The 24,703-nt window shown below is 41.7% G+C and overlaps 2 protein-coding genes across 2 annotated transcripts in view; one reads left to right on the top strand and one right to left on the bottom strand.

Annotated features, from left to right (window-relative positions):
- Positions 1 to 4,268, bottom strand: part of DNAH8 (dynein axonemal heavy chain 8) — a 327,851-nt gene extending 323,583 nt beyond the window's left edge. The window contains exon 1 of the mRNA XM_043591305.1: positions 4,157 to 4,268. The gene's annotated coding sequence lies outside the window, so the exon portion shown is untranslated. The remainder of the gene's footprint in view (positions 1 to 4,156) is intronic.
- A 14,418-nt stretch (positions 4,269 to 18,686) lies between these two features.
- Positions 18,687 to 24,703, top strand: part of GLO1 (glyoxalase I) — a 38,195-nt gene continuing 32,178 nt past the window's right edge. The window contains exon 1 of the mRNA XM_043591303.1: positions 18,687 to 18,892. Within this exon, the coding sequence (XP_043447238.1) occupies positions 18,809 to 18,892 (84 nt within the window). The 5' untranslated portion in view covers positions 18,687 to 18,808. The remainder of the gene's footprint in view (positions 18,893 to 24,703) is intronic.

The following is a 24,703-nucleotide window of genomic DNA, read 5'->3' as shown; positions in this document are numbered from 1 at the left end:
GCAATGGTATCATATAAAGTATAAATCTGACCTACTCAATCAGAAAAGCTCTATATACAGGAATACAGAAGTTATCATGAGCACATTAAGCAGGAAAATTAGGAGACACCAGTGGAACAGGAGAAAATGTCACTTATAGAGAAAGAAACCACATTATAGGACAATAATCAAACTTCCATCGAAATAAACAAGTTTTCAGGATATGGCTAAGATCCAGAAGCCAGGAGAATAGTAAACACTTGAAGAACACAACAACATAAAATTCCAAAGCAGAGACTTCAAAAGAAGACAGAGAAAGAGGCTTTTTAATGAGAAATTCTGAGGACACTGGTGCACACCTGGCCTAAGTAAGACAGTCCTTCTTGTGGAGGGACATGAGCAGCCCTCCATAAGACAGAGACAGCCTGTAACCTGCACCCCACAGCTGCCCCCTCCAGCTTTTCCAAAGATCCTATAAACAGCTGAAATGGTTTTCTTTGATATCCTAAATTGGCCTACTCAAGAACAGAAATACCCCAACTGACCTACCTTTTTGCTGCCAGCTAAGCACTCGAGGCCAAGACATGCAAAAAAGAACAACTGTTCCCAAACCAACTGCAGACTTTTTTTTTTCTCATCCCCCTTTCCTCTCTCTTTTATAAACCTCTCTCCTCTCTCCTTTATAAATTCCAGGTTTTGTCTTTGTTCCTTGACCACAATCTAATGTATACTTTCTTCACATGTGAGTACATTTGCTTGGAAAGTAAGTAAACATCTCTGAGTTATTTTGGGACATAATGATCTGCAATTCCCAGGAGTTGTGGGGCCCCTGGGTGGCTTGGTCAGTTAAGTGTCCGTCCCACGCTCGATTTTGGTTCAGGTCATGATCTCACGGTTCATAGGATCAAGTCCCATGTCAGGCTCCATGCCGACAGCACAGAGCCTGCTTGGGATTCTCTGTCCAACTCTATCTGCCCCTCCCTCGCTCTCTTGATCTCTCTCAAAATAAATAAATGAACTTAAAAAAAATACCCAGGAGTTGTGTTTGCATTATCTTGGCCTAGAGGAGTTAATTGTACTATCTATAGTAGCTCAAGAACAAGTATAATGATACATACTAGGGAAGTCATATCAACTGCCTGTCACTCTGTTCTAATTTATGCTTTTGAATTCTGCAAAACAATTCACTTTACTCAGTAGGAGAATCATGCCCATTCTCAAAGGATATTGTCAGGCATGGTTGACTAGTTTCTAAAACCAAGGCAAAATTTACTTAAATTTCAATATAATGGTAAAACACATACACTGACTAAGCTCACTAGCACTAGAGAGATTCTCTGCAGGCTAGTGCTCTTTCTAGAACCACCATTATTTATACCACTATAGAGTCACTATTATTTAAGCCATCAAGGAAAGGTGAAAATTAAATCATGATAGTATGTTTAAGAAGTCAGGGAAGTATTCAATTAATCTTAATGATTTTTTCATCTAAAAATGGCCACTATTTTTTTTAAGGGTTGGCACAGATTAAATTTTCAGAAAACGTTATTATCCAACACAGTTCATTCCCTGAGGAGTCCAGATTTCTGAGATTCATGGCACATAATTTCAGAACTAGAAAAAAAAACCTTAGAAAGTATCTAGTTCAGCTCTCCCTTTTTACTGCTAATGAAACTAAGACCCACAGAGGTCATAGGTCTTACCCAATCACACAGACAAAAATGATCTTTCTAAATATCAGATCATATCATATCACTGCCCTACTTCTGGGTGCCAAATACAAACTCTTGTGTCCTCCAGGGCTTTCCTGACTCGGTTCCAATCTCTCCAGTTTTCTTCCATTGCCTTTGCCCTGGGCGTTGCCTGAGGTCACAGCAGCTCTGGCAGTTTCTGAAAAAAAGCACTGTTCTCTCACCTCTAGTCATTGGCTGAGAGCTCACAGCCTAACGAAGGAGGCAAACATACCAACCCTTAAAGTTTCATTACAGTGAGCTAAGGTGTGCACGAGAATCTGTAGCATCAGAGGAGAAAACTCAAGAAGGAAATCTCTAGGGAGGAGCTGTCATTTAAGGTAAGTCTTGGTAGGGTACATATGAGTTCCATGGAGAAGACTGGGGAAGTCATATTAATTGTCAACAATTAAATGCCAAGTTCTATGCTTGGGGAGATGTATAACAATGCTTGATAAATACATATATTTATATATATATAACACATGACCAACAAGCACATGGAAAAACACTCAGTGCTCAACTAAGACAATGCAGATCAAAACCACCAGGAGATGGCACTTTACACCCACTAGGATGGCTATAAATTTTTTAAAAATTTTTGTATTGTCTATTTATTTTTGAGACAGAGCAAGCATGTGTGTGTGCACGCGAAGGCTGGGGAGGGGCAGAGAGGCGGGGGGGGGGGGGGAGACAGAGGATATGAAGCAGGCTCCGTGCTGACAGCAGAGAGCTTGATGCAGGCCTTGATTGAACTCATGAACCATGAGACCATGACCTGAGCCAAAATCAAGAATGACTGAGCCACCCAGGTACCCCTAAAATTTTTTTTTAAGACAATAAAAAGTGTAGAGAAGGTTGTAGAAAACTGTAAATCTTCATCCATTGCTGGTGGGAATGTAAAATAGTACAGTCTCTGAGGAAAACAGGTTGGCAGTTAGTTTCTCAAAAACCTAATCACAGAATGACCACATGAGCCAGTAATTCCAGTCCAGGGTAGAATTTTACCAATTCCACGCAAGAGAATTGATAACATCTGTTCACACAAAAATCTGTAGGTAAATGTTCATGGCATACCTTGAAATGTGGCATACCTTATAATGGAATATTATTCTGTCATAAGAAGGCATGAAGGACTGTTACATGCTAGAGCAGGGATGAACCTTGAAAACACCACACTAAGTGAAAGAAGCCAAACACAAAAGGCCACATATTGTATGAATCTTTTTATATGAAATATCCAGAAAAGGCAAATCCATAGAGACAGAAAGTATATCAGAGGTTGCCAGGGGATAGGGAAGGAAGAACTGAGCCTAATGGCTAATAGGCCTGAGTGTCTTTTTTGGATAATAGAAATGCTCTGGGATTAGATAGTGATTATTTATGGTTGCACAACACAGTGAATATAATAAAAACCATTGAAGGCTATGCCTTAACATGGTGAACTTTATGTTATGTGAAATAAGCTTATAACTCAATTTTAAAATGCTATTTTTAGGGGAGCCTCAGTGGCTCAATCCATTAAGCTACCGGCTCCTGATTTCAGCTGTGATCATGTTCTCACAGTTAGCGAGTTTGAGCCCTGCATAGGGGCTCCACACTGTTGGAGCCTGCTTGAGATTCTCTCTCTCTTCCACTCTGTCTGCCCCTCCCCTGCTCTCGTTCTGTCACTTAAAATAAATAAATAAACTTAAAAAAACTGTTAACAGGGTGCCCGGGTGGCTCAGTCGGTTAAGAGGCTAACTTCAGCCTCTCAGGTCATGATCTCAGGCGTGGTCTGTGAGCTCAAGCCCCGCATTGGGCTCTGTGCTGACAGCTCAGAACCTGGAGCCTGCTTCTGATTCTGTGTGTGTCTCTCTCTCCACCCCTCCCTTGCTTGCTGTCTCTCTTTCTCTCTCTCAAAACTAATAAACATTAAAAAAATAATAATAATAAAGTAAAAAATTGTTAAAAAAACAAATAAAATGCTATTTAAAAAAAACGATAAACACTGCAGTAAGGAAATGACCAATTTATTGACCACCTGTCAGGAGGCTTTAGTTTGGAAACTTTCCCCTCAAACCCACCAGGGGAAAAAAGAAGGCATTTTAATACTAAATAAGAAAGGTAAAAAAGAGATAGAATTAGTTTAGGCACAGATGACTGTTAACCCTCTGTAGGCACCAGTTTCCCCCACCCCTTACTCAAATAGCTATTTGTGATCTTGTAAAGAAAGAATATTAAAGCTAAAAATGCTTCATTTAGTCCTGAATATCACCAGTTGGGTTAAAGAGTACCTATGGTTACTAAGGTCAGGCTGAATCCCTAGCCTTAGAGAAGGAAATTTCATTGAAAACAAGTATGAAAGGGAAGAAAAAAATGAAAGCTTCTCCCCTGTTCCTGTGCCACAGCCACAGCCGCCATGCAAAATGTTGTAACTACTATGTGCCCAGGGCCACGATACTCACTCTGGGAGGCAGAAAACAAGGAGACTTTTGGTCCTCAAGGATTCACAATGCTATTGGAGAGAGAATCTTTGCAAATCAGTCAAGAGTGTGAAACTGCAGAGTTCTACTGGAAAATAATTCAGAGAAGGGAAGAATTAGTGTCAACAAAATAGACAAAGAGGATTTCATGGAGGATTTGAGCATAAGTTGCATTTGAAGACTAAGTTGGATTCAATAAGAAGAGAGGGAAGAAACCTAGAGAGAAAAGTAAAGAGGTAAAGACAGGAAAGGCTATGAAGAGGTCAAAAAAGGAAGTTAGTAGGGGAAAAAAAGCTTAGAATGATGTCATATTATATTTATTCTTCCAAATGACTACAAACAGCAAGGATTCAGAATCAATTAAAATAAGTAAATAACGAATGATAAAACATGGTTTTTTTAAAGCACAGATCTTAATGCTAATATGTTAGAAAACTGTCTCAGTTCTTTTTTTTTTTCAACTTTTTTAATGTTTATTTTATTTTTGAGAGACAGAATGTGAGTATGGGAGGGAGCAGAGAGAAATGGAGACACAGAATCCGAAGCAGGCTCCAGGTTCTGAGCTGTCAGCACAGAGCCCAACGTGGGGCTTGAATCCATGAACCATGAGAACATGACCTGAGCTGAAGTTGGACACCCAATTGACTGAGCCACCCAGGTGCTCCCAAATTGGCTTAGTTTTGCCAGTGATTTTTTTCTAGCACTCCTAAGTAGTTCTGAAAATCTCATCAAAAATTCATCAAGTTTATCATAAGATACACAGAAAAAATCCATTTTGACTGACTCTGCTCATATGCTAATCTAATAAATGCAATCTATAGCTTCAATTCAGGTAAACATTTCACTATAACATATATACACTTTCCACCTCTATGTGTGTCGTCTTACCTCAGTTTCCTTGGAACTTAGGTGAAGCTGTTTAAGGAGAAATAAAAAGCATTTAATTTCTGAAACATTAGAATACTTACAAGTTTCATGAAAGAGTTTAACTTGTGCTCTACTAAGTGCTGATATCTATGTACCTGCATATATTTTTTAAGATTTTATTTTTTATTTTTTTAAATATTTATTTATTTTGAGAGAAAGAGAGATAGAGTGTGAGCAGGGGAGGGGCAGCGAGAGGGAGACATAGAATCCAAAGCAGGCTTCAGGCCTCTAAGCCATCAGCACAGAGCCTGATGCGGGGCTCCAACTCACAAACCGTGAGATCATGACCTGAGCCGAAGTTGGATGCTTAACCAACTGAGCCACACAGGAGCCCTTTTTAAGATTTTATTTTATTTATTTATTTTTTCAACGTTTATTTATTTTTGGGACAGAGAGAGACAGAGCATGAACGGGGGAGGGGCACAGAGAGAGGGAGACACAGAATCAGAAACAGGCTCCAGGCTCTGAGCCATCAGCCCAGAACCTGACGCGGGGCTCGAACTCAAGGACCGCAAGATCGTGACCTGGCTGAAGTCGGACGCTTAACCGACTGCGCCACCCAGGCGCCCCTTTAAGATTTTATTTTTAAGCAATCTCTATACTCAGTGTGGAGCTTGAACCCACAACCCCAAGATCAAGAGTCAAATGCTCCACTGACTGAGCCAGCCAAGTGCCTCAATATTTCAAGCTAAGGGCAGGATAAACTCTTATTCTGTAAACATTAAAGAGTGTTTATGGTTAATAGTCTATGAACAAACACTGAATATAAAGAAACTGATAACCAGGTATTAATCACTATTGTGACTGAGAAATAAATAAATTCTAAATAATTTGTTATGTTTTAATATTTTTAAAATAAATCACATATCTAACCATGGGGTTTGGGGTGATATTGGGGTTTAGAGCCAGTGGCCAAGAAAGAATTCTTGAAAATGTCTTTGGTGCAAAAAAGCTGATTTTATTAAAGCACAGGGACAGGACCCATGGGCAGAAAGAGTTGCACTGGGGCTGTGAAGAGTGACTGATTATAAACCTTCAGGTTGGGAGGGGGTCAGGGACAGCTTAAGTCTCTAAGGAATTTTGGAAGCAAAGTTTCCAGGACCTTGAGGGGCTTGCTGTTGTTAGGAAAATGTCATTTATTATATTCCTTAGTAAAACCTCAGTCATGAGACTATTCAGATGGATATCAGGGGCCATATGCTTGCAGAATAATTGCCAACATATACTTGGGGGTTAAAGTAAAGAAGGCTTGCAAAGGAATTTTTATGTGTTTTAGTAGACTCACAGGATCTTGGGGGTGGGAGGAAGGATCAGGAAAATAATAAACCAAGATTCCATTTTGCAAAGTGTCATCATCGAGGCAACAGGGCTCTTAGAGGAAGGTCACTCGGCCTGTTTCAAGGACTTGTAAATGGGCTGTAGGCAGTAAGGGAATTTCATTTCTCATTTGCCTTTGTTTCCCACATCACCATGGCAAGCACTTAAACCTCGTTACATCTTGATGAGGGTGATATTAGGGCTCCGGGAAATGGAGTCTATAGGTTTCTGGAGATTACGGTATGGATAAGATTGCCTTTTTCTTGCAGTTCACTGAGTTACCTGTAAACTGAAGGAGACTCCTGTCCTGCATACCTGTGATTTCTCAGTCACCCATTTGCTTTCTTTCCTTTCCCCTGTTCTTGAGCAGCCAGGAGTGTCCGAGGAATATCTCACATATCCCACCTGGGGGCAGGGAGGAGGTGCTTTTAGCCTGTACTTTTGCCCTCAGCTCGCCCCACGCTCCCTCATCATCTAAGACACTCAAAATAAATAAATAAATTGCCCAATAAATAAACAAACCACGGCCCACGTGGGGAGATCTTGCCTAGGGGAAGTGTAGAATTCTTCCTCTTAACAAAATAATTTAAGATGCATTTTCTACATGGCTTTCAAATGCCAAATCATACTGGGCATGTAATAAACTCTGAAAATAAAATACCAGCTTACCACTTCCAAAGACTGATGCAACCATTTAATTTTAGGTTAGGAAATGTATACAACTACTTTATTTAGAATTCCTAAAAACTGTACCAAAAGTTTGAATAGAGTACATAGTTGAAATGGGAAATCTTAGTAAACATGAATTAGCTTACTATATTATTCACATTATATCCAATTTGTATGTATGTATGTACGTATGTACGTATGTATGTATATATACAGAGAAGGTTGATTGTTCACTGCAACATGTTTGTAACAGCAAAAACAAGTGCAAAAACAAACATACTTCCTGGAAATATCCAAAAAATGTCCCTTCTTTTTAAAATTTTTTTTTTTCAACGTTTATTTATTTTTGGGACAGAGAGAGACAGAGCATGAACGGGGGAGGGGCAGAGAGAGAGGGAGACACAGAATCGGAAACAGGCTCCAGGCTCTGAGCCATCAGCCCAGAGCCTGACGCGGGGCTCGAACTCCCGGACCGCGAGATCGTGACCTGGCTGAAGTCGGACGCTTAACCGACTGCGCCACCCAGGCGCCCCCAAAAAATGTCCCTTCTAAAGGACCCATTGTATACCTAAAAGGAATATAACACTCTGTGTTAATTATACTTCAATTTTTAAAAAGATGTTAAATATAGTAGGTGCTCAATAAGTGGTAACCAATTACAAAAAAAGAGAGAGAAAGAGGAAGGGAGGGAGGAAGGGAGGAAGAGAGGAAGGGAGGAAGGAAAGAAGGGAGGAAGGAAGGAAGGGAGGAAGGAAGGGAGGGAGGGAGGGAGGAAGGAAGGAAGGGAGGAAAGAAGAGGTAGGGGGAGAACCCATTAATTGAACTGCAGTACTAAGGCCAAATGCTTGGTTCCTGGACTTGTTTTGAAAGCATAAACAGAACTATAGTTGTATTAACTGCATTAACTTAGCTCCACATACTGATTAGTTCTCTACTTATGTTTTATGCACCTCTTAACCTCAGGTACGATCAATCATTAATTGCTTCTTTACCCCCTACTCCCTGGTTACCCACTGATTGTAGAAACCTAATGGAAACCAGACAGTAACATTTGTCTTGACATATCTGATTCTACTAGGTGCCAAATAGCTCCTCATTGTGGGAAGAATGCTTACCTCCAGATTGTTTCAAGGCCCCCTCCCTTAAGGTTTCAAGAAACCCCTTAGCCTCCTCTCATGTACAGAAGCTGTCCCAACGCTTAGCAGGGGGAAGCAGCTTTGGAATGACCCTTGCCTTCTCCTTGGTTCTGTCCTGATCATAAAACTTTCTTTGCTTCAGAACTCGTGCCTCAGGCATTGGCTTACTGCTCATTGGGTGGGTGCACAGACAAGTTTGAGCTTGATAATAGTATCCTGTTCAATAAAATTTTAATACAGACACTAGAAATAAAAATGAAGTAGAACTACATCTACAGATGTAGAAAGATCTCCAACACGGATTATTTATATGAAAGAAAAAAAGCAAAGCAAAGTACACTACATAACAGTACCAACTGTATACATTTTTATAAGTGTATATATAAATGTGTATATATGGTATTTCATCTTTTCTAAGATGCACATTTTTTAAAAGGTTTATTTGGCAACATTTTTTCTTTCTTCACATGTTTACCTTCATGCAGTTACGTAACTATGTAATTTTCATTTATGTAACTGCATAAAATTATGATCAGTAATAGTTTAGATTTGATAAAACATGTTAAAAGCTTTCCAGGAAAGATACACAAAAGTTATCACCAGCGATCCCCTTGAGAGAGAAAGATGGAGGGGGAAGTAGAGGAAGAGTTGTACTTTCCAATTTTATAACTTTCAGTATGATTTTTTAAAAAATAGAATCATGTGCCTATTTTACTCATATGTGTATGTATCATATACAACAACACATGACATGTGTTTTTATTGTCCCCTGCACCATTAACATTTAGAACCTAAAATTCCCTATGGATTTTAGGATTTGGCAAGATTACTTATGCAATAAAGACGCAAGTATTCATACTTGGCTAGCCATCGAGCAGAGTGAATTCAGGATAAACACCTATTCATCTCTTTCCCCTCCACAGACAACTTGATGCCACTTGCAATCATTCTCAATTTCCACCAGTCCTTCTCCTTAAGTTCAATTTGAAGGTTCATTGCACCTGCACAAAGTCATCCCTGCTCATTTTCAGGAGCAGTTAGGACAGTGGACTTCTCCACGCATAGGAAGACTGAAGTGAGCAAATGACACACCAGGGAGCGAAGCCTACAGCCACTTCAACCACATTCCTTCTTCTTACACCCATTTCTGTAACCCTATCCCTTCTTGCATTAGTTGATTCCTGATTGTGGAGGGTCTTCTGTGTGCTTGGCAGCTGTAGCTACATATAAAATTAAGAGACCCCGGGGCATCTGGGTGGCTCTGACTTCAGCTGAAGTTATGATCTCACAGTTTGCGGATTTGAGCCCCACATCAGGCTCTGTGCTGATAGCTCAGAGCCTGGAGCCTGCTTCAGATTCTGTGTCTCCCTCTCTCTCTGCCCCTCCCCTGCTTGTGCTCTGTGTGTCTCTCTCTCTTAAAAATAAATAAAAACGTTAAAAAACAAAACAAAACTAAGAGGCCTCTTCTGGAGCAAAACAAACAAGTTGGGGGACAGACCCTTAAACATACACTGGATGGTCAGTGTCAAGAAAACGTGAATTAGCAAAGGGCTGAGAGGGACTGACATAAAAGAGAAACTTCTGGAAAACAACCTGACAGACAAGACATTTGAGTTGGGTCTGAAGAAGAGCTGTCATGAGAACATGGACTAGGGGAGTATTTATTCCAGGCTGCAGGCTGGGGGATAACAGAGTACAAATGCACCAAAGCAGGAAAAGGGGAGAGCTTGTTTAGGAAAAGTGGGACGCTCAGTGATGAGACTTTCGGGGTGCAGGGGAGAGAGGAAACGGGAGGTAGAGAAAATAAGCTGGAGGGATAGGTGTTTCGTCTGCCTTAGTTTTGAACTCTTAGCAGGGGGAGTGAAGAGACTGGGATTTACAAAAGGCGATGACTGAGCTGGGGTTGTGCCGTAGGGTGTTAGCTGGGCTGGTCGAGAGGACTAGCTGGAAGGTGAGAAACTGAATTCCAGCACCGACTGTGATCCCCACCTAGAGAGGAAAGCGGGCCTTGGCATCCCGAGAAGAGAGGGCTAGGGACAGGAGCTCTTCGCGTCCCCGTCGAGCCCCCGCCGCGCACTCACCTGCCGCCGCCCGCAGCTCGCCCAGGTCGGCGAGGAGGCCGGGGTGCGCCGGGGGAGCTGCTCCCGGCTCCGCGGCCACCGAGGTGCGGCCGTTGGGCGTCCGGCACCGGTTCGCTCTGGGGCGCCCCGCGTGGGCTGTGCTGGGCGCTGCTCCCCGCGCGGTGCTGGGTGCGGGAGCACAGGCTGCGGGGGAGGCCCGCCCCCGCGCGCGTGCTCTTCTGCACGGGACACGCACCCCACCCCCACCCCGCCCCGCCTTCGGAGCTGGAGAAGTGAAACATCGTGGAGCGGCCAGGGTCATTGGGTCACTGAAGGGCAGCCACCTAGAGCGGGAAATTGAGCGGGGTGCGGGCTTGGGAGGATTCCAAGGTATGCTTTGAGAGGACTGCCATGGAAATGCTTAAATGTATAAAATGAAGTTTTCTATGGCCTTTTCTTTCCTTCTTTCCTTTTATCTTCCTTCCTTTCTGAGATTTCTTTCTTTTAAGTAATAATCTCTGCGCCAAATGTGTGGTTGGAACTCACCACTCTGGGATCAGGAGTCGCAGGCTCCACCCACTGAGCCATCCAGGTGCCCCTATGACCTTTACACTTTTCTGAAGCTACTTAGTGTTTCGCTTGAGAATATTAATTGTTTTCTGTTGAATTTGTTTGCTCAGAAACCTATGACTGGTAATACAGAGACCAGAAAGACTCTGAAGAAAATGGACTTCTTTTCAAAGTCTACCCCCCTGCCCTTTCCAGTACGTTTCTGTTTTCCTTATAACTCCCTGACATGGTGTGGCTGGTGTCGGTTTTAATTAGGTATTAGAGTCAGTCTTTGACTGTAGAGCAGATCAGTCCAAAATGAGAACTGGAAGATCTGACAACTGATTAAAACAAAAACAAAACATCCCAAAGCCAGCAATGACTATAAAAATCACAAGTAAAGTTCAATAAAACATGGTCCATCCATGTTAAGAAGTACCATGCAGTGATTATGCAGTATGAAGTTATGGGGTCCACAGGAACTATGCGAAACTGCAAGACCTAACTGTCCTCTGACTCTGAGCTGTATCTTTAGCTAGTGTTTAGGCAATTAAGTAGATGACAGCAATCACATTAGGACCTAGAACCAACTGCTCACTTCCTGTTGGAGGGGCACTGGCTGGTTTACTGCTTGCTACAAAAGATGATGAGCCCTTAGCCCTGGATTCCTTAGCTGCCAATCCACCATCTGCATGTGAGCCACAGTGTTGCCCAGTGGTACTTGGGCTCAGAACTGGTTTCCCTTGTGATGATATTCCTGCTGTTTGTTAGGCTGTGAGTAATAAAGGGTTTCTCTCTGGCCCTTTTTTTTTTTTTTTTTTTTTGTCTCATCATCTATTTTGGGCACTTATGGTTTAGTCCTTGCCATCTTCCCAGAGTATGTCTATAGATTCTATGTAGTAACAGACAAATTACAGAATGTTATATATTTTAAAGAACCTTAAATATATCCATGTGCCTTAACCTACAAATTCCTCTTTTGAAAATATATTCTAAACAAATAATACTGTGCCAAATATGGACACAGGTTTTGTTCTAAAGATGTGCATTGCAGTATTAGGTTTGTAGCACCGTGATCCGTGTAATAGTTTAATGACCTCTGACAGAAAGCAGGCTCATGGAATACTGCCAAATGATAACACTCCTGACGATGCCTGAGATATGGGAAAAGTACATCTTCTAGAGAGTTCTCTTAAGGCTTCATGGAAAGAAAAAAACATGCAGCATATATAAAACAGTAAATGGTTGGATTGCCCAAGACCTTGAAAATACAATGAGGGACCTGGTTCTTTGTCTGGTAATAGATCCACTGTAGATCCAGGATGATCTCACCTTGAGATCATTAACTACATCTGCAAAGACACTATTTCTAGATAAGGTCACATTCACAGGTACCAGGAATTAAGACTTGGACATATTTTAGGGGGACACAATTCAATTCACTACAAAGAGCCTCTACAGGGGCGCCTGGGTGGCGCAGTCGGTTAAGCCTCCGACTTCAGCCAGGTCACGATCTCGCGGTCCGTGAGTTCGAGCCCCGCGTCAGGCTCTGGGCTGATGGCTCAGAGCCTGGAGCCTGTTTCCGATTCTGTGTCTCCCTCTCTCACTGCCCCTCCCCCGTTCATGCTCTGTCTCTCTCTGTCCCAAAAAAAATAAATAAACGTTGAAAAAAAAACAAAGAGCCTCTACATATTTTTTGTATGTGTCAGTTAAGATTAGATTAGAAAATCTATTGAGAGTATGTTTAAAACACTTTTATGGTTAAGTTAATTTTCCTCAATGGACATCATTTTATTAGTTGCTTAGGTACCTATTGCCAGGTATTTTAGATTTTTGCATTGGCAGTCTTTTTTTTCTTTCTTTTCTTTCTTTTTCTTTTTTTGCCAAATAGAATGGACAACTAAACAAGGTAAAAAATGTGCTGTTTCAGCCATAAACCAATAATCCTGGAAGAGTAAACTCAAGACATTAAACTATAGATAGTTACTCAATATTTACATGTGTTTTATTTGAATGTCTGGCTACTTAAATTGTGGCTGTATTAGGACAATTATAACATAACACATATTGATAATCTGTGTACTCTAATTGCATATTCCCTACGAAATCTAGACATCCTCAGTTGATTGTTTTGACATTTTTATTTCTGTCAATAGTGTGATCTTTCTGTCAGTGGCTGAGGCTTGAAAAACAGACTCATCATGGAGTTATAGATTTTTGGAACAGGAAGGGAACTTGGATATCATCTTATTTCCTGCACTTTGTTTTACAAATGAGGACATCCAGGATTAGAGAGCAGCTTCACCATTTGAGTTTCAGAACTAATTCATTGAGCTACTGGGCAGCATGTCCCATGACTAAAATTCAGGACCCCTGTTACCAGTTCAGTATTTTTTGTCCCTTACTACGTACACTAATAATAATAGTTACAGGGCTGAGAATCAGTTCCTGACTCAGATTTGCTTACTTAATGCTTGAAAATCAATACTGTAGAGACAAGTGATGGCAGGCAAAGAAAGGTTGCTTTATTCAGGAAACTGGTAACCTGGGAAGAGGGCAGACTAATGTCTCAAAGACCATCTTCCCCATTCAGGGGAAGCTGGAGGGTTTTAAAGGGGGAGGCACGGGTGGGGCACCTGGGTGGCCCAGTCGGTTACGCATCCAACTCTTGATTTTAGCTCAGGTCGTGATCTCACGTTTTGTGTGGGTTCCAGCGCCTGGTCTGGCTCTGTGCTGACATGCAGAGGCTGCTTGGGATTCTCTCTCTCTCCCTCTCTTTCTCTGCCCCTTCTCTGCTTGCGCTCTCTCTCTTTCAAAATAAAAACATTAAAAAATATATTTTTAAAACAGGGGAGGCATGAGAAAAGGGAGGAGGCTATGTGCAGAAGAAGCAGGTGCCCAGGAGATTTGTCCTATGTTGACATGACCTTGAACGGACCTGCTGACATCAGTGGCAACTGTTTTCCAATGTAGTCAAGCCTTATCTTCTAGGAAAGTTGGGTCGAGGAAAGCTGGGTCCTTTGCTTCTCAAGGCCAGTCGTCTGAAAATCGCAAGGAAAGTAAGTTAGTTCTGCTATAGATCAAGGGACTTAGTTCAGCAAGCAAGGAGTGCATAAGCTTGAAGCAAGTTAACCCTTAAGACAGGTTGGAGTACTGTGACAGACCCTTAATCCTGTGACTGGTGTCCTTAGAAGAGAAAGGGGTGAGAGATTTTAGACATAGGGAAAAGGCCGTGTGAAGACAGAGGCAGTGATTTATGCTGCTGTAAACCAAGGAAAAGCAAGAGCCACCAAAAGCTGGAAGAGGAGAAGGAGGATTCTCTCCCAGAACCTTTGCAGTGGGGGATAACCCTGCTGACACCTTCATTTCACACTTTCAGCCTCTAATATTGTGAGAGAATGAGTTTCTATTATTTTGAGCCACCACGGGTTTGACAGTTTGTTACAACTGTAGGAAACTAATAATCCTTCTACCAAAAAAAAAGAAACACTTATGCTCTATTTGGAATTTGTGTCTTCTCAAATAGTGACCATTTTACACTATTCCTTCCCCATTACTGCTGCCTTTCCTTTTATTTCTATATGTGGCACTTATTACTTTTAAGCTTTTGAAAGCATATTATTTAATATTTAAGATATACAGGGAAGCATAAAGAATGAAACAATTATCCATTTATCCACCATCACCTTTAGTTATGAAACAACGTCAAAATATTTAAATCCCCAGTATATCCCTCCCCTCTTCTCCTCTACCATCCCTTAGGGGAAATCATGTTCCTGTGTTTGGAGTTGTGTATTCCTAGGCATTTCCTGACCCCATCACTCTAAGTATATTTAGCCCCAAGCAATACATTCTATAGTTGCACAATTTAAAACTTTGCAAAAATGGTGTTCTGCCATATGGATTCTTCTGCAACTTTTAATTATTTCATTTCTATTTGTGAGATTTATCCATGTTGGACTATGTTCCTCTGATTCATTCATTTTCACTTATGTATAGTATTCTGCTGCATGAAATAACACTGTTTTCTTGCTTTTGGACACTTAGGCTTTATCAATTTTTTTTCTATTCAAACCATCTTAAACCAGTATAGTCACAATAATCCTCTAGGACATATGCTTATTCACGGATCCTAGGATGTACTCTCTGTAACTTCACTAGATACTGTCATTATTTTAAAGTGTTTATAATAATTTGGGTTTATATCAGCAAATGTATATGAATGAATTTCAGTTCTACATTCACATCAACACAGACTTTTGATTATTAAATTTTTGTCAGTTTTAAAGGCAAAAAAGGAACCTCATTTTTATATTAAATGGCATTTTTCTGTTTACCAGGGAGTCGGAGCATTTTTTTAATATGCTTATTAGGTATTTGTGTTTCCTCTTTCGTAAACTGCCCGTTTTTCCTTTTTGTCATGTTTTCTATTCAGTTACTTATATTGTTTGCATTGATTTGTAAGAGTTTTTACTTATTATTGATACTGATCCTTTGATGGCTATGTGTGTTGCCCCTACATTCTCCCACTCCGTGGTTGGTTTCTTTTTTTATTTTTTTATGGTGTGTTTTAGTTAAGATCCTTTTTTCTTTTATATTTTGTACTTTTACATTAAGAAATTCCTACCATGAATTCATAAAGATATTCTCTGATATTTTGCTCTTTATGTTTTAAGTTTTTGCTCTTTTACATATATATATATGTATACATATATATATGTGTGTATGTATGTATATAGTGTTTATTTTTGAGAGGGAGAGAGAGACAGAGTGGGAGCAGGGAAGGGGTAGAGAGAGAGAGGGAGACACAGAATCTGAAGCAGGCTCCAGGCTCTGAGCTGTCAGCACAGAGACTGACGTGGGGTTGGAACCCAGGAACCATGAGATCATGACCTGAGCTGAAGTCAGATGCCCAAATGACTGAGCCACCCAGGTGCCCCTCACATTTATATTTTTAATACACTTGGACTTTTGTTTTTCTTTATGGTATGAAATAGAGAAATCTTTTCTTTTCTCATATAGATAAACTATGCTGTCCTAAACTATTCATTGAAAAATGTATCTTTTCCCTACTGATCAGCAGTACTAGCTCTAATCTATATCAAGTTTTTATATGTGTATGTATATATTAGTTGTGTATTGCTGCACAACAAATTATCCCAAAACTTTGCAGCTAAAAACAACAAAATTTTGTTATCTGATAGTTTCTGTGGGTTAGGAATCTGGGAATGGTCTAGATGGATACTTCTGGCTCCAGGTTTCTTATAGAGTAAAAATTATGGGGTCAACCAGGGCAGCAGTTATTTCAAAGCTGTATTGGGAGAGGACTCACGTCCGAGCTTACACATGTGGCTGTTGGCCGGCCTCAGGTCTTGACTGGCTATTGATAAGAGACATCAAACAGTTCCTTGCCACATGAGCCTATCCATAGTGTTGCTCACAATGTGGCAGCTTGCTTACCCTCAATGAGAGATTGGAGAAAAAGAAAGTGAGAAAGATCTCCCAAGACAAGAATCACTGTATAATTTAATATCAGAAGTGACAAGCCATCACTTCAGCCATAGTCTATGCTTTGGAAGTAAGTCACTAAATCCATACTCAGGGGGAGGGGATAACACAAAAGTGTGAATACCTTGAGGTGGGGATTATTGGCGACATCTTAGAGCTGCATATCACAATTTCCATTTATTGATTTCTGCCTACCAGCGCCATTACCACACTGTATAACCGCAGCTTTATAGTAAATCTTATTATCTAGAAGTTTAGGTCCCCCTACTTGTTTATTTTTCAAATATGTCTTGCCTATTTGGAGATCTAAAAATAGAATCTGGAACCAGCTTATTCAGTTCAATAAAGAATCCATCAACATTTTTATTAAAATTGCATTACAGAGGTGCCTGGGTGGCTCCGTCAAACTCTTGGTTTTGGTTTAGGTCATGATCTCACAGTCTGTGGGTTTGAGCCCCACATCAGGCTCTGCGCTGGCAGTGTAGAGCCTGCTTGGGATTCTCTCTCTCTCTCCCTCTCTCTCTGCCCCTCCCCTGCTTGTGCTCTCTCTCTCTCAAAATAAATAAACCTAAAAAAATTACATTAATAGGTTAATTTCATTAAAATGAATCAATATTTTATGATATTGAGGCTTCCTATCCATTTATACGGTTTATTTCTCTTATATCCTGAAAGTTCACCAGAGGGTTAGAGGAAAAGAATAGTTTGGAACGTCTTTTCAATAAAACATCTCAGACAAATTTCTTTTGTCTGGGCTTCTATGGAATAGTTCAGTGATGCACCGTGTATGGAGGGTTTATGTTGCCTCAGTTCCTGGATTAGCAGGTTTAAGGTCTATTTCCATGCTGAAGTTCTGTGGTTCCAGTATACTGAGTCCTCTTATTTTATAAGAACAGCCTCCCTCTTCTTTGGGGGAGCTGCTGCTTCTCCCACTTCAAACATGTGGCTCTAATCCTGGTTGCCAATCATAGTGCCCTGACCACAAGAGTTAGCATAGGTCCTCGTCTAGGCCAGTCATATCTCCTCCTATTTTATCAAGTTGGAATTTAGGGAAGTGGTTGCTCCCTCTCAGGTAAGAGGCTGAGAGGCTGAGAGCTCTAAGCTGCTGGACTGGAAAAGTAAGTATGTCTGACAAAATGAAGTGGAGATGAGGAAAGAAACTGAGATGAGAGATGGAGACAACTTGGTGGTGGCCAGGTGCCTGGTGCTACATGTTTGGTGCCAGATGCATCCCTGCCCTGCTTCAGTCTGATTAGGTGAGCCAATAAACTCCCATTTTCCCCAACCTCTTGCCACCAAAATCCCTAACGTGTATCTATCTTCTTGCTAATTTACAATAGACCCTCCTATTCATTTAAAAACCCTTTGTCAAATCTCATTCCTCATTAATTTACTAACATAAGGCCCTTTTCTTTTTTTATTTTTATTTTTATGTTTATTTATTTTTGAGAGAGAGGCAGAGTGTGAGTGAGGGAGGAGCAGAGAGAGAGGGAGACACAGAACCAAAGCAGGGTCCAGTCTCTGAGCTGTCAGTACAGAGACCGACCCAGGTCTTGAACTCATGGACCGTGAGATCATGACCTGAGCTGAAGTTGGACGCTTAACCTACTGAGCCACCCAGGCTCCCTGCACCAGGCCCTTTTCTAAATTATGTTTACACCAATTATGATCATTTAGTCTTTTAACCACAGGAAATATGTACTAAGCATATACTATGTGCCAGTTATCAAAGAACAGTGATAACTAAGTCTTCCAGTGAACACAATTAAAATATGTGCCTTAGCAAAATTAATGTAAACACACACTGCAAGTTGTGGACATTTAAATCATAAGTAGTGAAACTGTGACTTAAATCTCATTTGAACCTCACCAAAATTCTGCAAGGAAGCTCAGAGAGGGGCCAGTAATATATTCAAGCTTCTATAGCGAATAAATAGTGGAACCAAAACTTGAATCTAGATTTTTTTTTTCACTAAGTCAGGGTTGTTTCAATTATTCTGTACTTCTTAAACTGAGAAAATACTTTTGGATCCTTATAATTTAAAAAGGATAGCTCCCAATTCTCTTTTCATCAGGTTTCAATTTTCTACCAAGTTGCAGCCCTGAGGTCTGGGTGCTTCCTGAACTTTAACAATTAAGCAGGAAAAAAAAAAAAAAAAAATCAGGTCAAGAAGCAATACCCAGAAAACTACTCTTTCCGGCCCGCAGGGATTTTGTGTTTCCTCAGCCAGCCACCCTCTTCAAGTGCAAGGCACCTTGGGAGTTGTAGTCTTGAGGCACAGAGTCGTGTGGCTGGAGGCGCTGACTTACTGGGACCCAATCAGCAGAGAGTCAACTTGCTGTACGCGCAGCGATTGGCTGGAAATCAGCGGCCGCCCTCCCCGTGGCGCCGTCCCTAGGAGAGGCCGGGAGGATTGTGGCTGGCTGCTGCGTTCTCAGACGGTCGTCAGTAATACAGCAGTGCGGCCATGGCAGAACCGCAGCCCGTGTCCAGCGGCCTCACCGACGAGGCTGCCCTCGGTTGCTGCTCCGACCCGGACCCCAGCACCAAGGTGGGCGCAGAACCTACTTCTCCCGAGTCGCGGCCCCGCAGGCCGTAGCTCGGGCCCCGGGAGGGCGCACGTCCCCGGCACAGCCAGGCCGGGCTCCGGCTGGATTCGAACCCCATCCGACCGTCGCCACCGCAGCTCTGGCTGCCTAGGAGGGCCCAGAGTGAGCTGGGTAAATGGCTAGTGGTGTCCAATAGGGGATGCGTGAGAGGATCCATTTCCTCAGAGACTGCGACCCTTCTTGTATTAACTTGTTTACTTGGGGACGGTAACTGGAAGCCACGGCCAAGCCGGGGTCAGATCCCTTATCCGTGCGTGTGCGTGTTCCCCGGGCCAGTAGCTATGGCGGATAAGAGGAGCTTCAGAACTCCCAGTCCAGGTTCGAAGGTCCTTATCCACGCCGGCCCCTCACAGCCTGCTCTGGCTGCTGGCTTAACTCCTCCAAACTAATCTGATCTCCGAGTTTAACCGCGCCCAGAATTTCGCTTTTGCTTGGTTTTTATGGTTGCTCACGGTTACACTTCTGCCCTCCCTGTGCATGGTGGCCCCCAAGAAAGGTGACAGAATCGTGGAGCTTAGATCCAAAGGGAATCTTAGAAATGCTTTCACCGATCCTCTCATCGCTGCCGAGACCCAGTAAGAGGAATGACTTGTTGCCTCCCTCCAGCTTGCTTAACATGTCTGTACCCAGTCAGTGTAACTCACTCAGGTGTGGTGCCTCCACGCTGCCAGGATTTGACACAACTGCCGCTTGCGGCGGGGAGTGGGGGTTATGCCGGTGTACTTGTCAGTGTCAGTAAACGACTTTGTATTTTTTAAAATTAGATTGGGGAATTTCTAAATTCCTTGAAGATTGAATATGTGCTTTATGCAGACCTCAAAGAGGAACTGAGTTTGCTCCCTGCTTGCTCTTTACCTTCAGGGTGAAGAGTCAGACACCTCTCATTGCTAAAGCCTTTGGCACCTGGTCCTTAGCTTAGGCAAAATGGTAGTCACTGAGAAATATTGGGACAGAAGAGAGAGGGAGGGAGGAAAAGAAAGAAATTTCCTTTCACACTCATTTCACTTGTATATCCTCTAATAGTAATACCTAGTTATTTCACAAAATATAAACTGAGTCATTCAGTATAAATTAATTTCCTAGATAACTGGAGATTTTATGTGCTGGGCTATTTAAAAAAATATTTCTTAGACTTTTATAAAATGCATTAAATACATTTTCTTGCGTTTTTATTTACAGTTTATTTTTGAGAGAGAGACAGGGAGAGAGAGAGAGAATTCCAAGAGGGAAGAGAGAGCCCGAAGTGGGGCTTGAACTCACAAACTGTGAGATCATGATCTGAGCCAAAATCAAGAGTCCAGTGCCTAACCGACTGAGCCACCCAGGTGCCCATTGCATTCTTAATTTACACTACATATAATTGAAAATTCTCTTGGTTGTTTGGAGTAATTACTTCTTGAAATCAGTAATTTTTGGCCCTTGAGGTACCATGTAGGGGACATAAAATGAATAGGTAATAACAGCTTGAGTGTGGCAGGCCCTGGGTTGTTGTTTGAAGTACATTACTTAATTTAATCCTCATAACAACTCTACGAAGAAGGCATAATTATTATCTCCATTTTATAAATAAGAAGACTCCAGGATAGAGGTATTGAGTAACTTGCCCAGAGAGGAGCTCATGCTCCCAACCTCCACCCTGTTCTTCTTCTGGAGTACTGACTTCAGGAGTAATTTTGGAAGTTGACATGAAGGAAAGTAAAAGACCTAAATTAGATTCAGTCTGATTGCTGATTTTATTTATATATATAAACACACACACACACACACACACACACACACACACACTGCTATATATAAAAACATAGTATGTATGGGGGATGGATACTGGGCTGAACCAGATGAGGTCTCAATCAGACAGACACCAACTCCAATATAAGATGGAGCTGAGATAAATGTGCTATTGAAATTATAAACCACCCTTGGCGCACAAGAGGTAGAAATTTTTGAAGGTAGCATCTGTAGTATGGTATATATATGAGGTATTTGAAGTCCAAAGGCCTACATTTGAACCCCCAGTTCTGTCATTGGCTGCAGTGATCTTAGCAGGGCACTTGAGCTGAGTTTGTAAAAGCAACATAAAGAGAGCTGCTAGGAAGATAAAATGTATTAATGTTCTCTATGAAAAGTGATATAATTCAAGGTTGTGTTTCAACTGTGGGGATCAGGGAGTGCATCAAGTGGAAGGTGGGGGTGAGTCTATGTCTTGAAAGGTGGATGGGGGTCCAGAATCACCTGGGAGACAGTTATATGGGAGGAGGCATTCTAGGTGAAGGAAATATATGAGCAAAAATGTGAGATGGCAAAATGATGCAGTGAAGTCATGTTCTGGAGAGGTGAGTTACATGTTTTTGGTTGAAGTTCAGGTTATCTAAGCAGTGGAGCAGTGGTGGAGAAGGCTAGAATGGTAGGTTGGAGCCAGATCATGGAGAGAGCTTTTGAATGTCACATCTAAGGAAGTTGGATTTTATATAGGTAGTAGGGAACCATTCAGGGTTTCAAAGCATTTTTGTAGAATAGATTGGAGGGATCCAGGCCTGAAGGGGATGAGGACACCTAAAAGGTTCTTTCGGAAGGTGAAATAAATGATGAGGGCCTGGTTTGGAAAGTAAAGGGTAGCAGTGGTAGAAAGTCAACTTCCCTGTTGATCATTTGCACCTTTGTCATAAAGGCAGATCAAGGAATGTATAGCTGTCCCACATCCTGGGTAGTCTTATTGGCCAACTGTCTTCATAAGGCCAAATACTTTTTTTTCCCCTAAGTGATAATCTCCTGAAACTAATTCTTTTTACTCTCTCAGTGTCCTTTAATATAATAATTTGGAGTCCTGTCCCATCTGAGTGGGGGGTGATCGGGTCAGGGAAAACTGAGTCTTGGTGACACTTAAGCTGATAGAATTGGGTGCAGGGGTAGGTGGAAGAGAGAATGGAGAGCAGGAAGGAAGGACAGTGGCCACATGGATGAAAGACTGCTCTAGGCAGAGAGAATCATACATTATAGGCAGAATCTAGGCAGAGAGAATCATACGAATATAAAAAGCACAATAACTTCTGAGAACTGATCAGGAATCTACAGGTAATATGAGACTAAGTTATAGGCAATGGGAGTTGAGGGGAAGGTACACAGGACAATCATCAGGATGTCCAAAGAAAATATGAGCACTCACTGCCCCTGTAAAGATTTCTCACCATGTAAGGATTTCTATTTGGTAAATATATTTTATAATACATATATATATGTGTGTGTGTGTGTGTGTGTGTGTGTGTGTGTGTGTGTGTATTTTTTTTAACATCTGTTCATTTTTGGGAGACAGAGACAGAGCGTGAGCTGGGGAGGGGCAGAGAGAGAGGGAGACACAGAATTTAAAGCAGACTCCAGGCACAGAGCGCTATGCGGGGCTCAAATCCATGAATTGCAAGATCATGACCTGAGCCAAAGTCGGATGCCTAGCATACTGAGCCATCCAGGCGCCCCTATAATATATATATTTTATTAGTATATTTGTAAATGTATATAATTAAAATAAATACATATTTATTGGGGCTGATGCTCTCTTTTTTAACTGATAAGGGTTTACCAGAAATATTTGAAATGACCAGTTTAGGGGAATGCTGACAAATGATGAAGTTAGAGAAGTATGCAATAACCAATATGTGCTTGCTTTGGGGACTTTCTCCTAAAAGCTGTGAAGCACCACTGAAGGAATTATTTTTAAACCCAGAAGTGACAGGGGCGCCTGGGTGGCGCAGTCGGTTAAGCGTCCGACTTCAGCCAGGTCACGATCTCGCGGTCTGTGAGTTCGAGCCCCGCGTCGGGCTCTGGGCTGATGGCTCAGAGCCTGGAGCCTGTTTCCGATTCTGTGTCTCCCTCTCTCTGTGCCCCTCCCCCGTTCATGCTCTGTCTCTCTCTGTCCCAAAAATAAATAAACGTTGAAAAAAAAAAAAATTTAAAAAAAAAAACCCAGAAGTGACACAATTGGGTTTTCACTATAGAAAGATCACTCTGGTGCTTTATGGGAAAATCAGTGGATTGCATCTGGGGAATACTGCAAGAAGCAGAGACCAGGGGAGGCTATGACAGACATTCAGGGAGGAAGTAGTGAGGACATGAGGAAGGTGGTGCTCATTTATAAAGACAAGGAGAGGGGCACCTGGGTGGCTCAGTCGGTTGAGTGTCCGACTTCGGCCCAGGTCATGATCTCACGGTCTGTGAGTTCAAGCCCCGTGTCGGGCTCTGTGTTGACAGCTCAGAGCCTGGAGCCTGTTTCAGATTCTGTGTCTCCCTCTCTCTCTGACCGTCTCCCGTTCATGCTCTGTCTCTCTCTGTCTCAAAAGATGAATAAACGTTAAAAAAAAAATAAAGACAAGGAGAAAGATTTCATAGGGATTTAATCAGTCAGGTTGATAGGACACTTGGAATGGATTACAGAGAAGTGGAGAGGGAGAAATCTAGGAAGACTTCAGGTCTCTGGCTTGGGCTGACAAGGGATTCTAGAGGCCCTATGCTAAACACTAACGTGCATTATCCCATATACTTTCCAACTCAGCCCTACAAGCAGAGAACTATAATTATCCCCATTCTAAAGATGTGAAAACTGAGGTTCAATAAAAGTAACGATTTACTCAAAGTAATGGGGGTGGAGCCAGCATTTGAGCCATATTGCTTGTGAAGAATTATTTCTCTGACACTTGTGTGTTTTTTCTGTCCCTTTGCATGAGATTTTAAAGTCCTGGTGGTTCTGAGGGCTTCTGGGATTTTCCTGTTTCTTTTATCTGTTGTAAGAGTAGTCTGGCAGGGGTGTTTACAAATTTCACAGGTAAATTTTAAATTAAAAAAAAAATTCCTTTGTGTCTCCTATCTATTTATGTCTCTCTTATGTAGGGTGAGTACATTTGAAGTATGTCTTTGGCTGTTGACTTATAGAGTGGGAAGGAAAGAACCACATGAAACCAATTTAGATAAGACAGAATAAATGTAAAGGGAGTTGCTGAATTATTTTCAGGAACAATTTATCACATTCTGACATAGGTTGAGTCAGGCAAGCAAATAACTCTAGAAGGAGGAAGATAGTGAAGAAAAAAACCATATCAAACCATCCTGTGCATCAACCATGTTCTCCAGCTGTTAATAGAAGACAATTTTGTTCCCCTCAGATATGCTTGTATTTCCAAAAGGGTCTTTCACTCAAGGCAACTGTAGTTTTAAGAAGTCAGGAAAGACCAAAACTTGATCCATTTTTGTTTTATAGGAGATATGATACCTAGAAGCATATCAGCCCTTAATTAACCCTTTGATGAGAATGTGAATTTGGTTAACTCTTCTAGCTGTCTCTCAAGAAACCATTAAAAATATGTTTGTTACTTAGCGATATTGCTTATGATAAAAGATAAGCTGATTGGTAAATTGCATTTGGAGAGGGAGAATTATCAATATCTAATAGGAAGTCATGGCTTTGGTCTCTTGTAACTGTCCCTTGGGGAAATTCTGGAAGCTGTGCCCATGGGATTGCTACTGGATACACTGGTGCTTGTGGTACACATAGGGCTTCTACACCAGGGTGATTCTGGCTCCTACCAGTGCAGATCTTCTCCCTGTGCCTGAGCTGTTGGACATCTTGAGGTACTCCTGCTGAAGAGGAACACCTAACACTGCTCTGTTGGCAAGCTGTGTTTTTCTGACAAACCCTTTCAGCCTGTGGTTGTCCTGAGGGCTGTGGAGTCTGTCCAAGCCCTGTGGAGTCTGTTTATTTGAGCCTT

Source organism: Prionailurus bengalensis, chromosome B2 (genome assembly GCF_016509475.1).
Source record: "Prionailurus bengalensis isolate Pbe53 chromosome B2, Fcat_Pben_1.1_paternal_pri, whole genome shotgun sequence".
NCBI classification, from domain to species: Eukaryota; Metazoa; Chordata; class Mammalia; order Carnivora; family Felidae; genus Prionailurus; species Prionailurus bengalensis.
The sequence above is the reverse complement of the archived record's forward strand: the minus strand, read 5'-3'. Positions and strand labels throughout refer to the sequence as shown.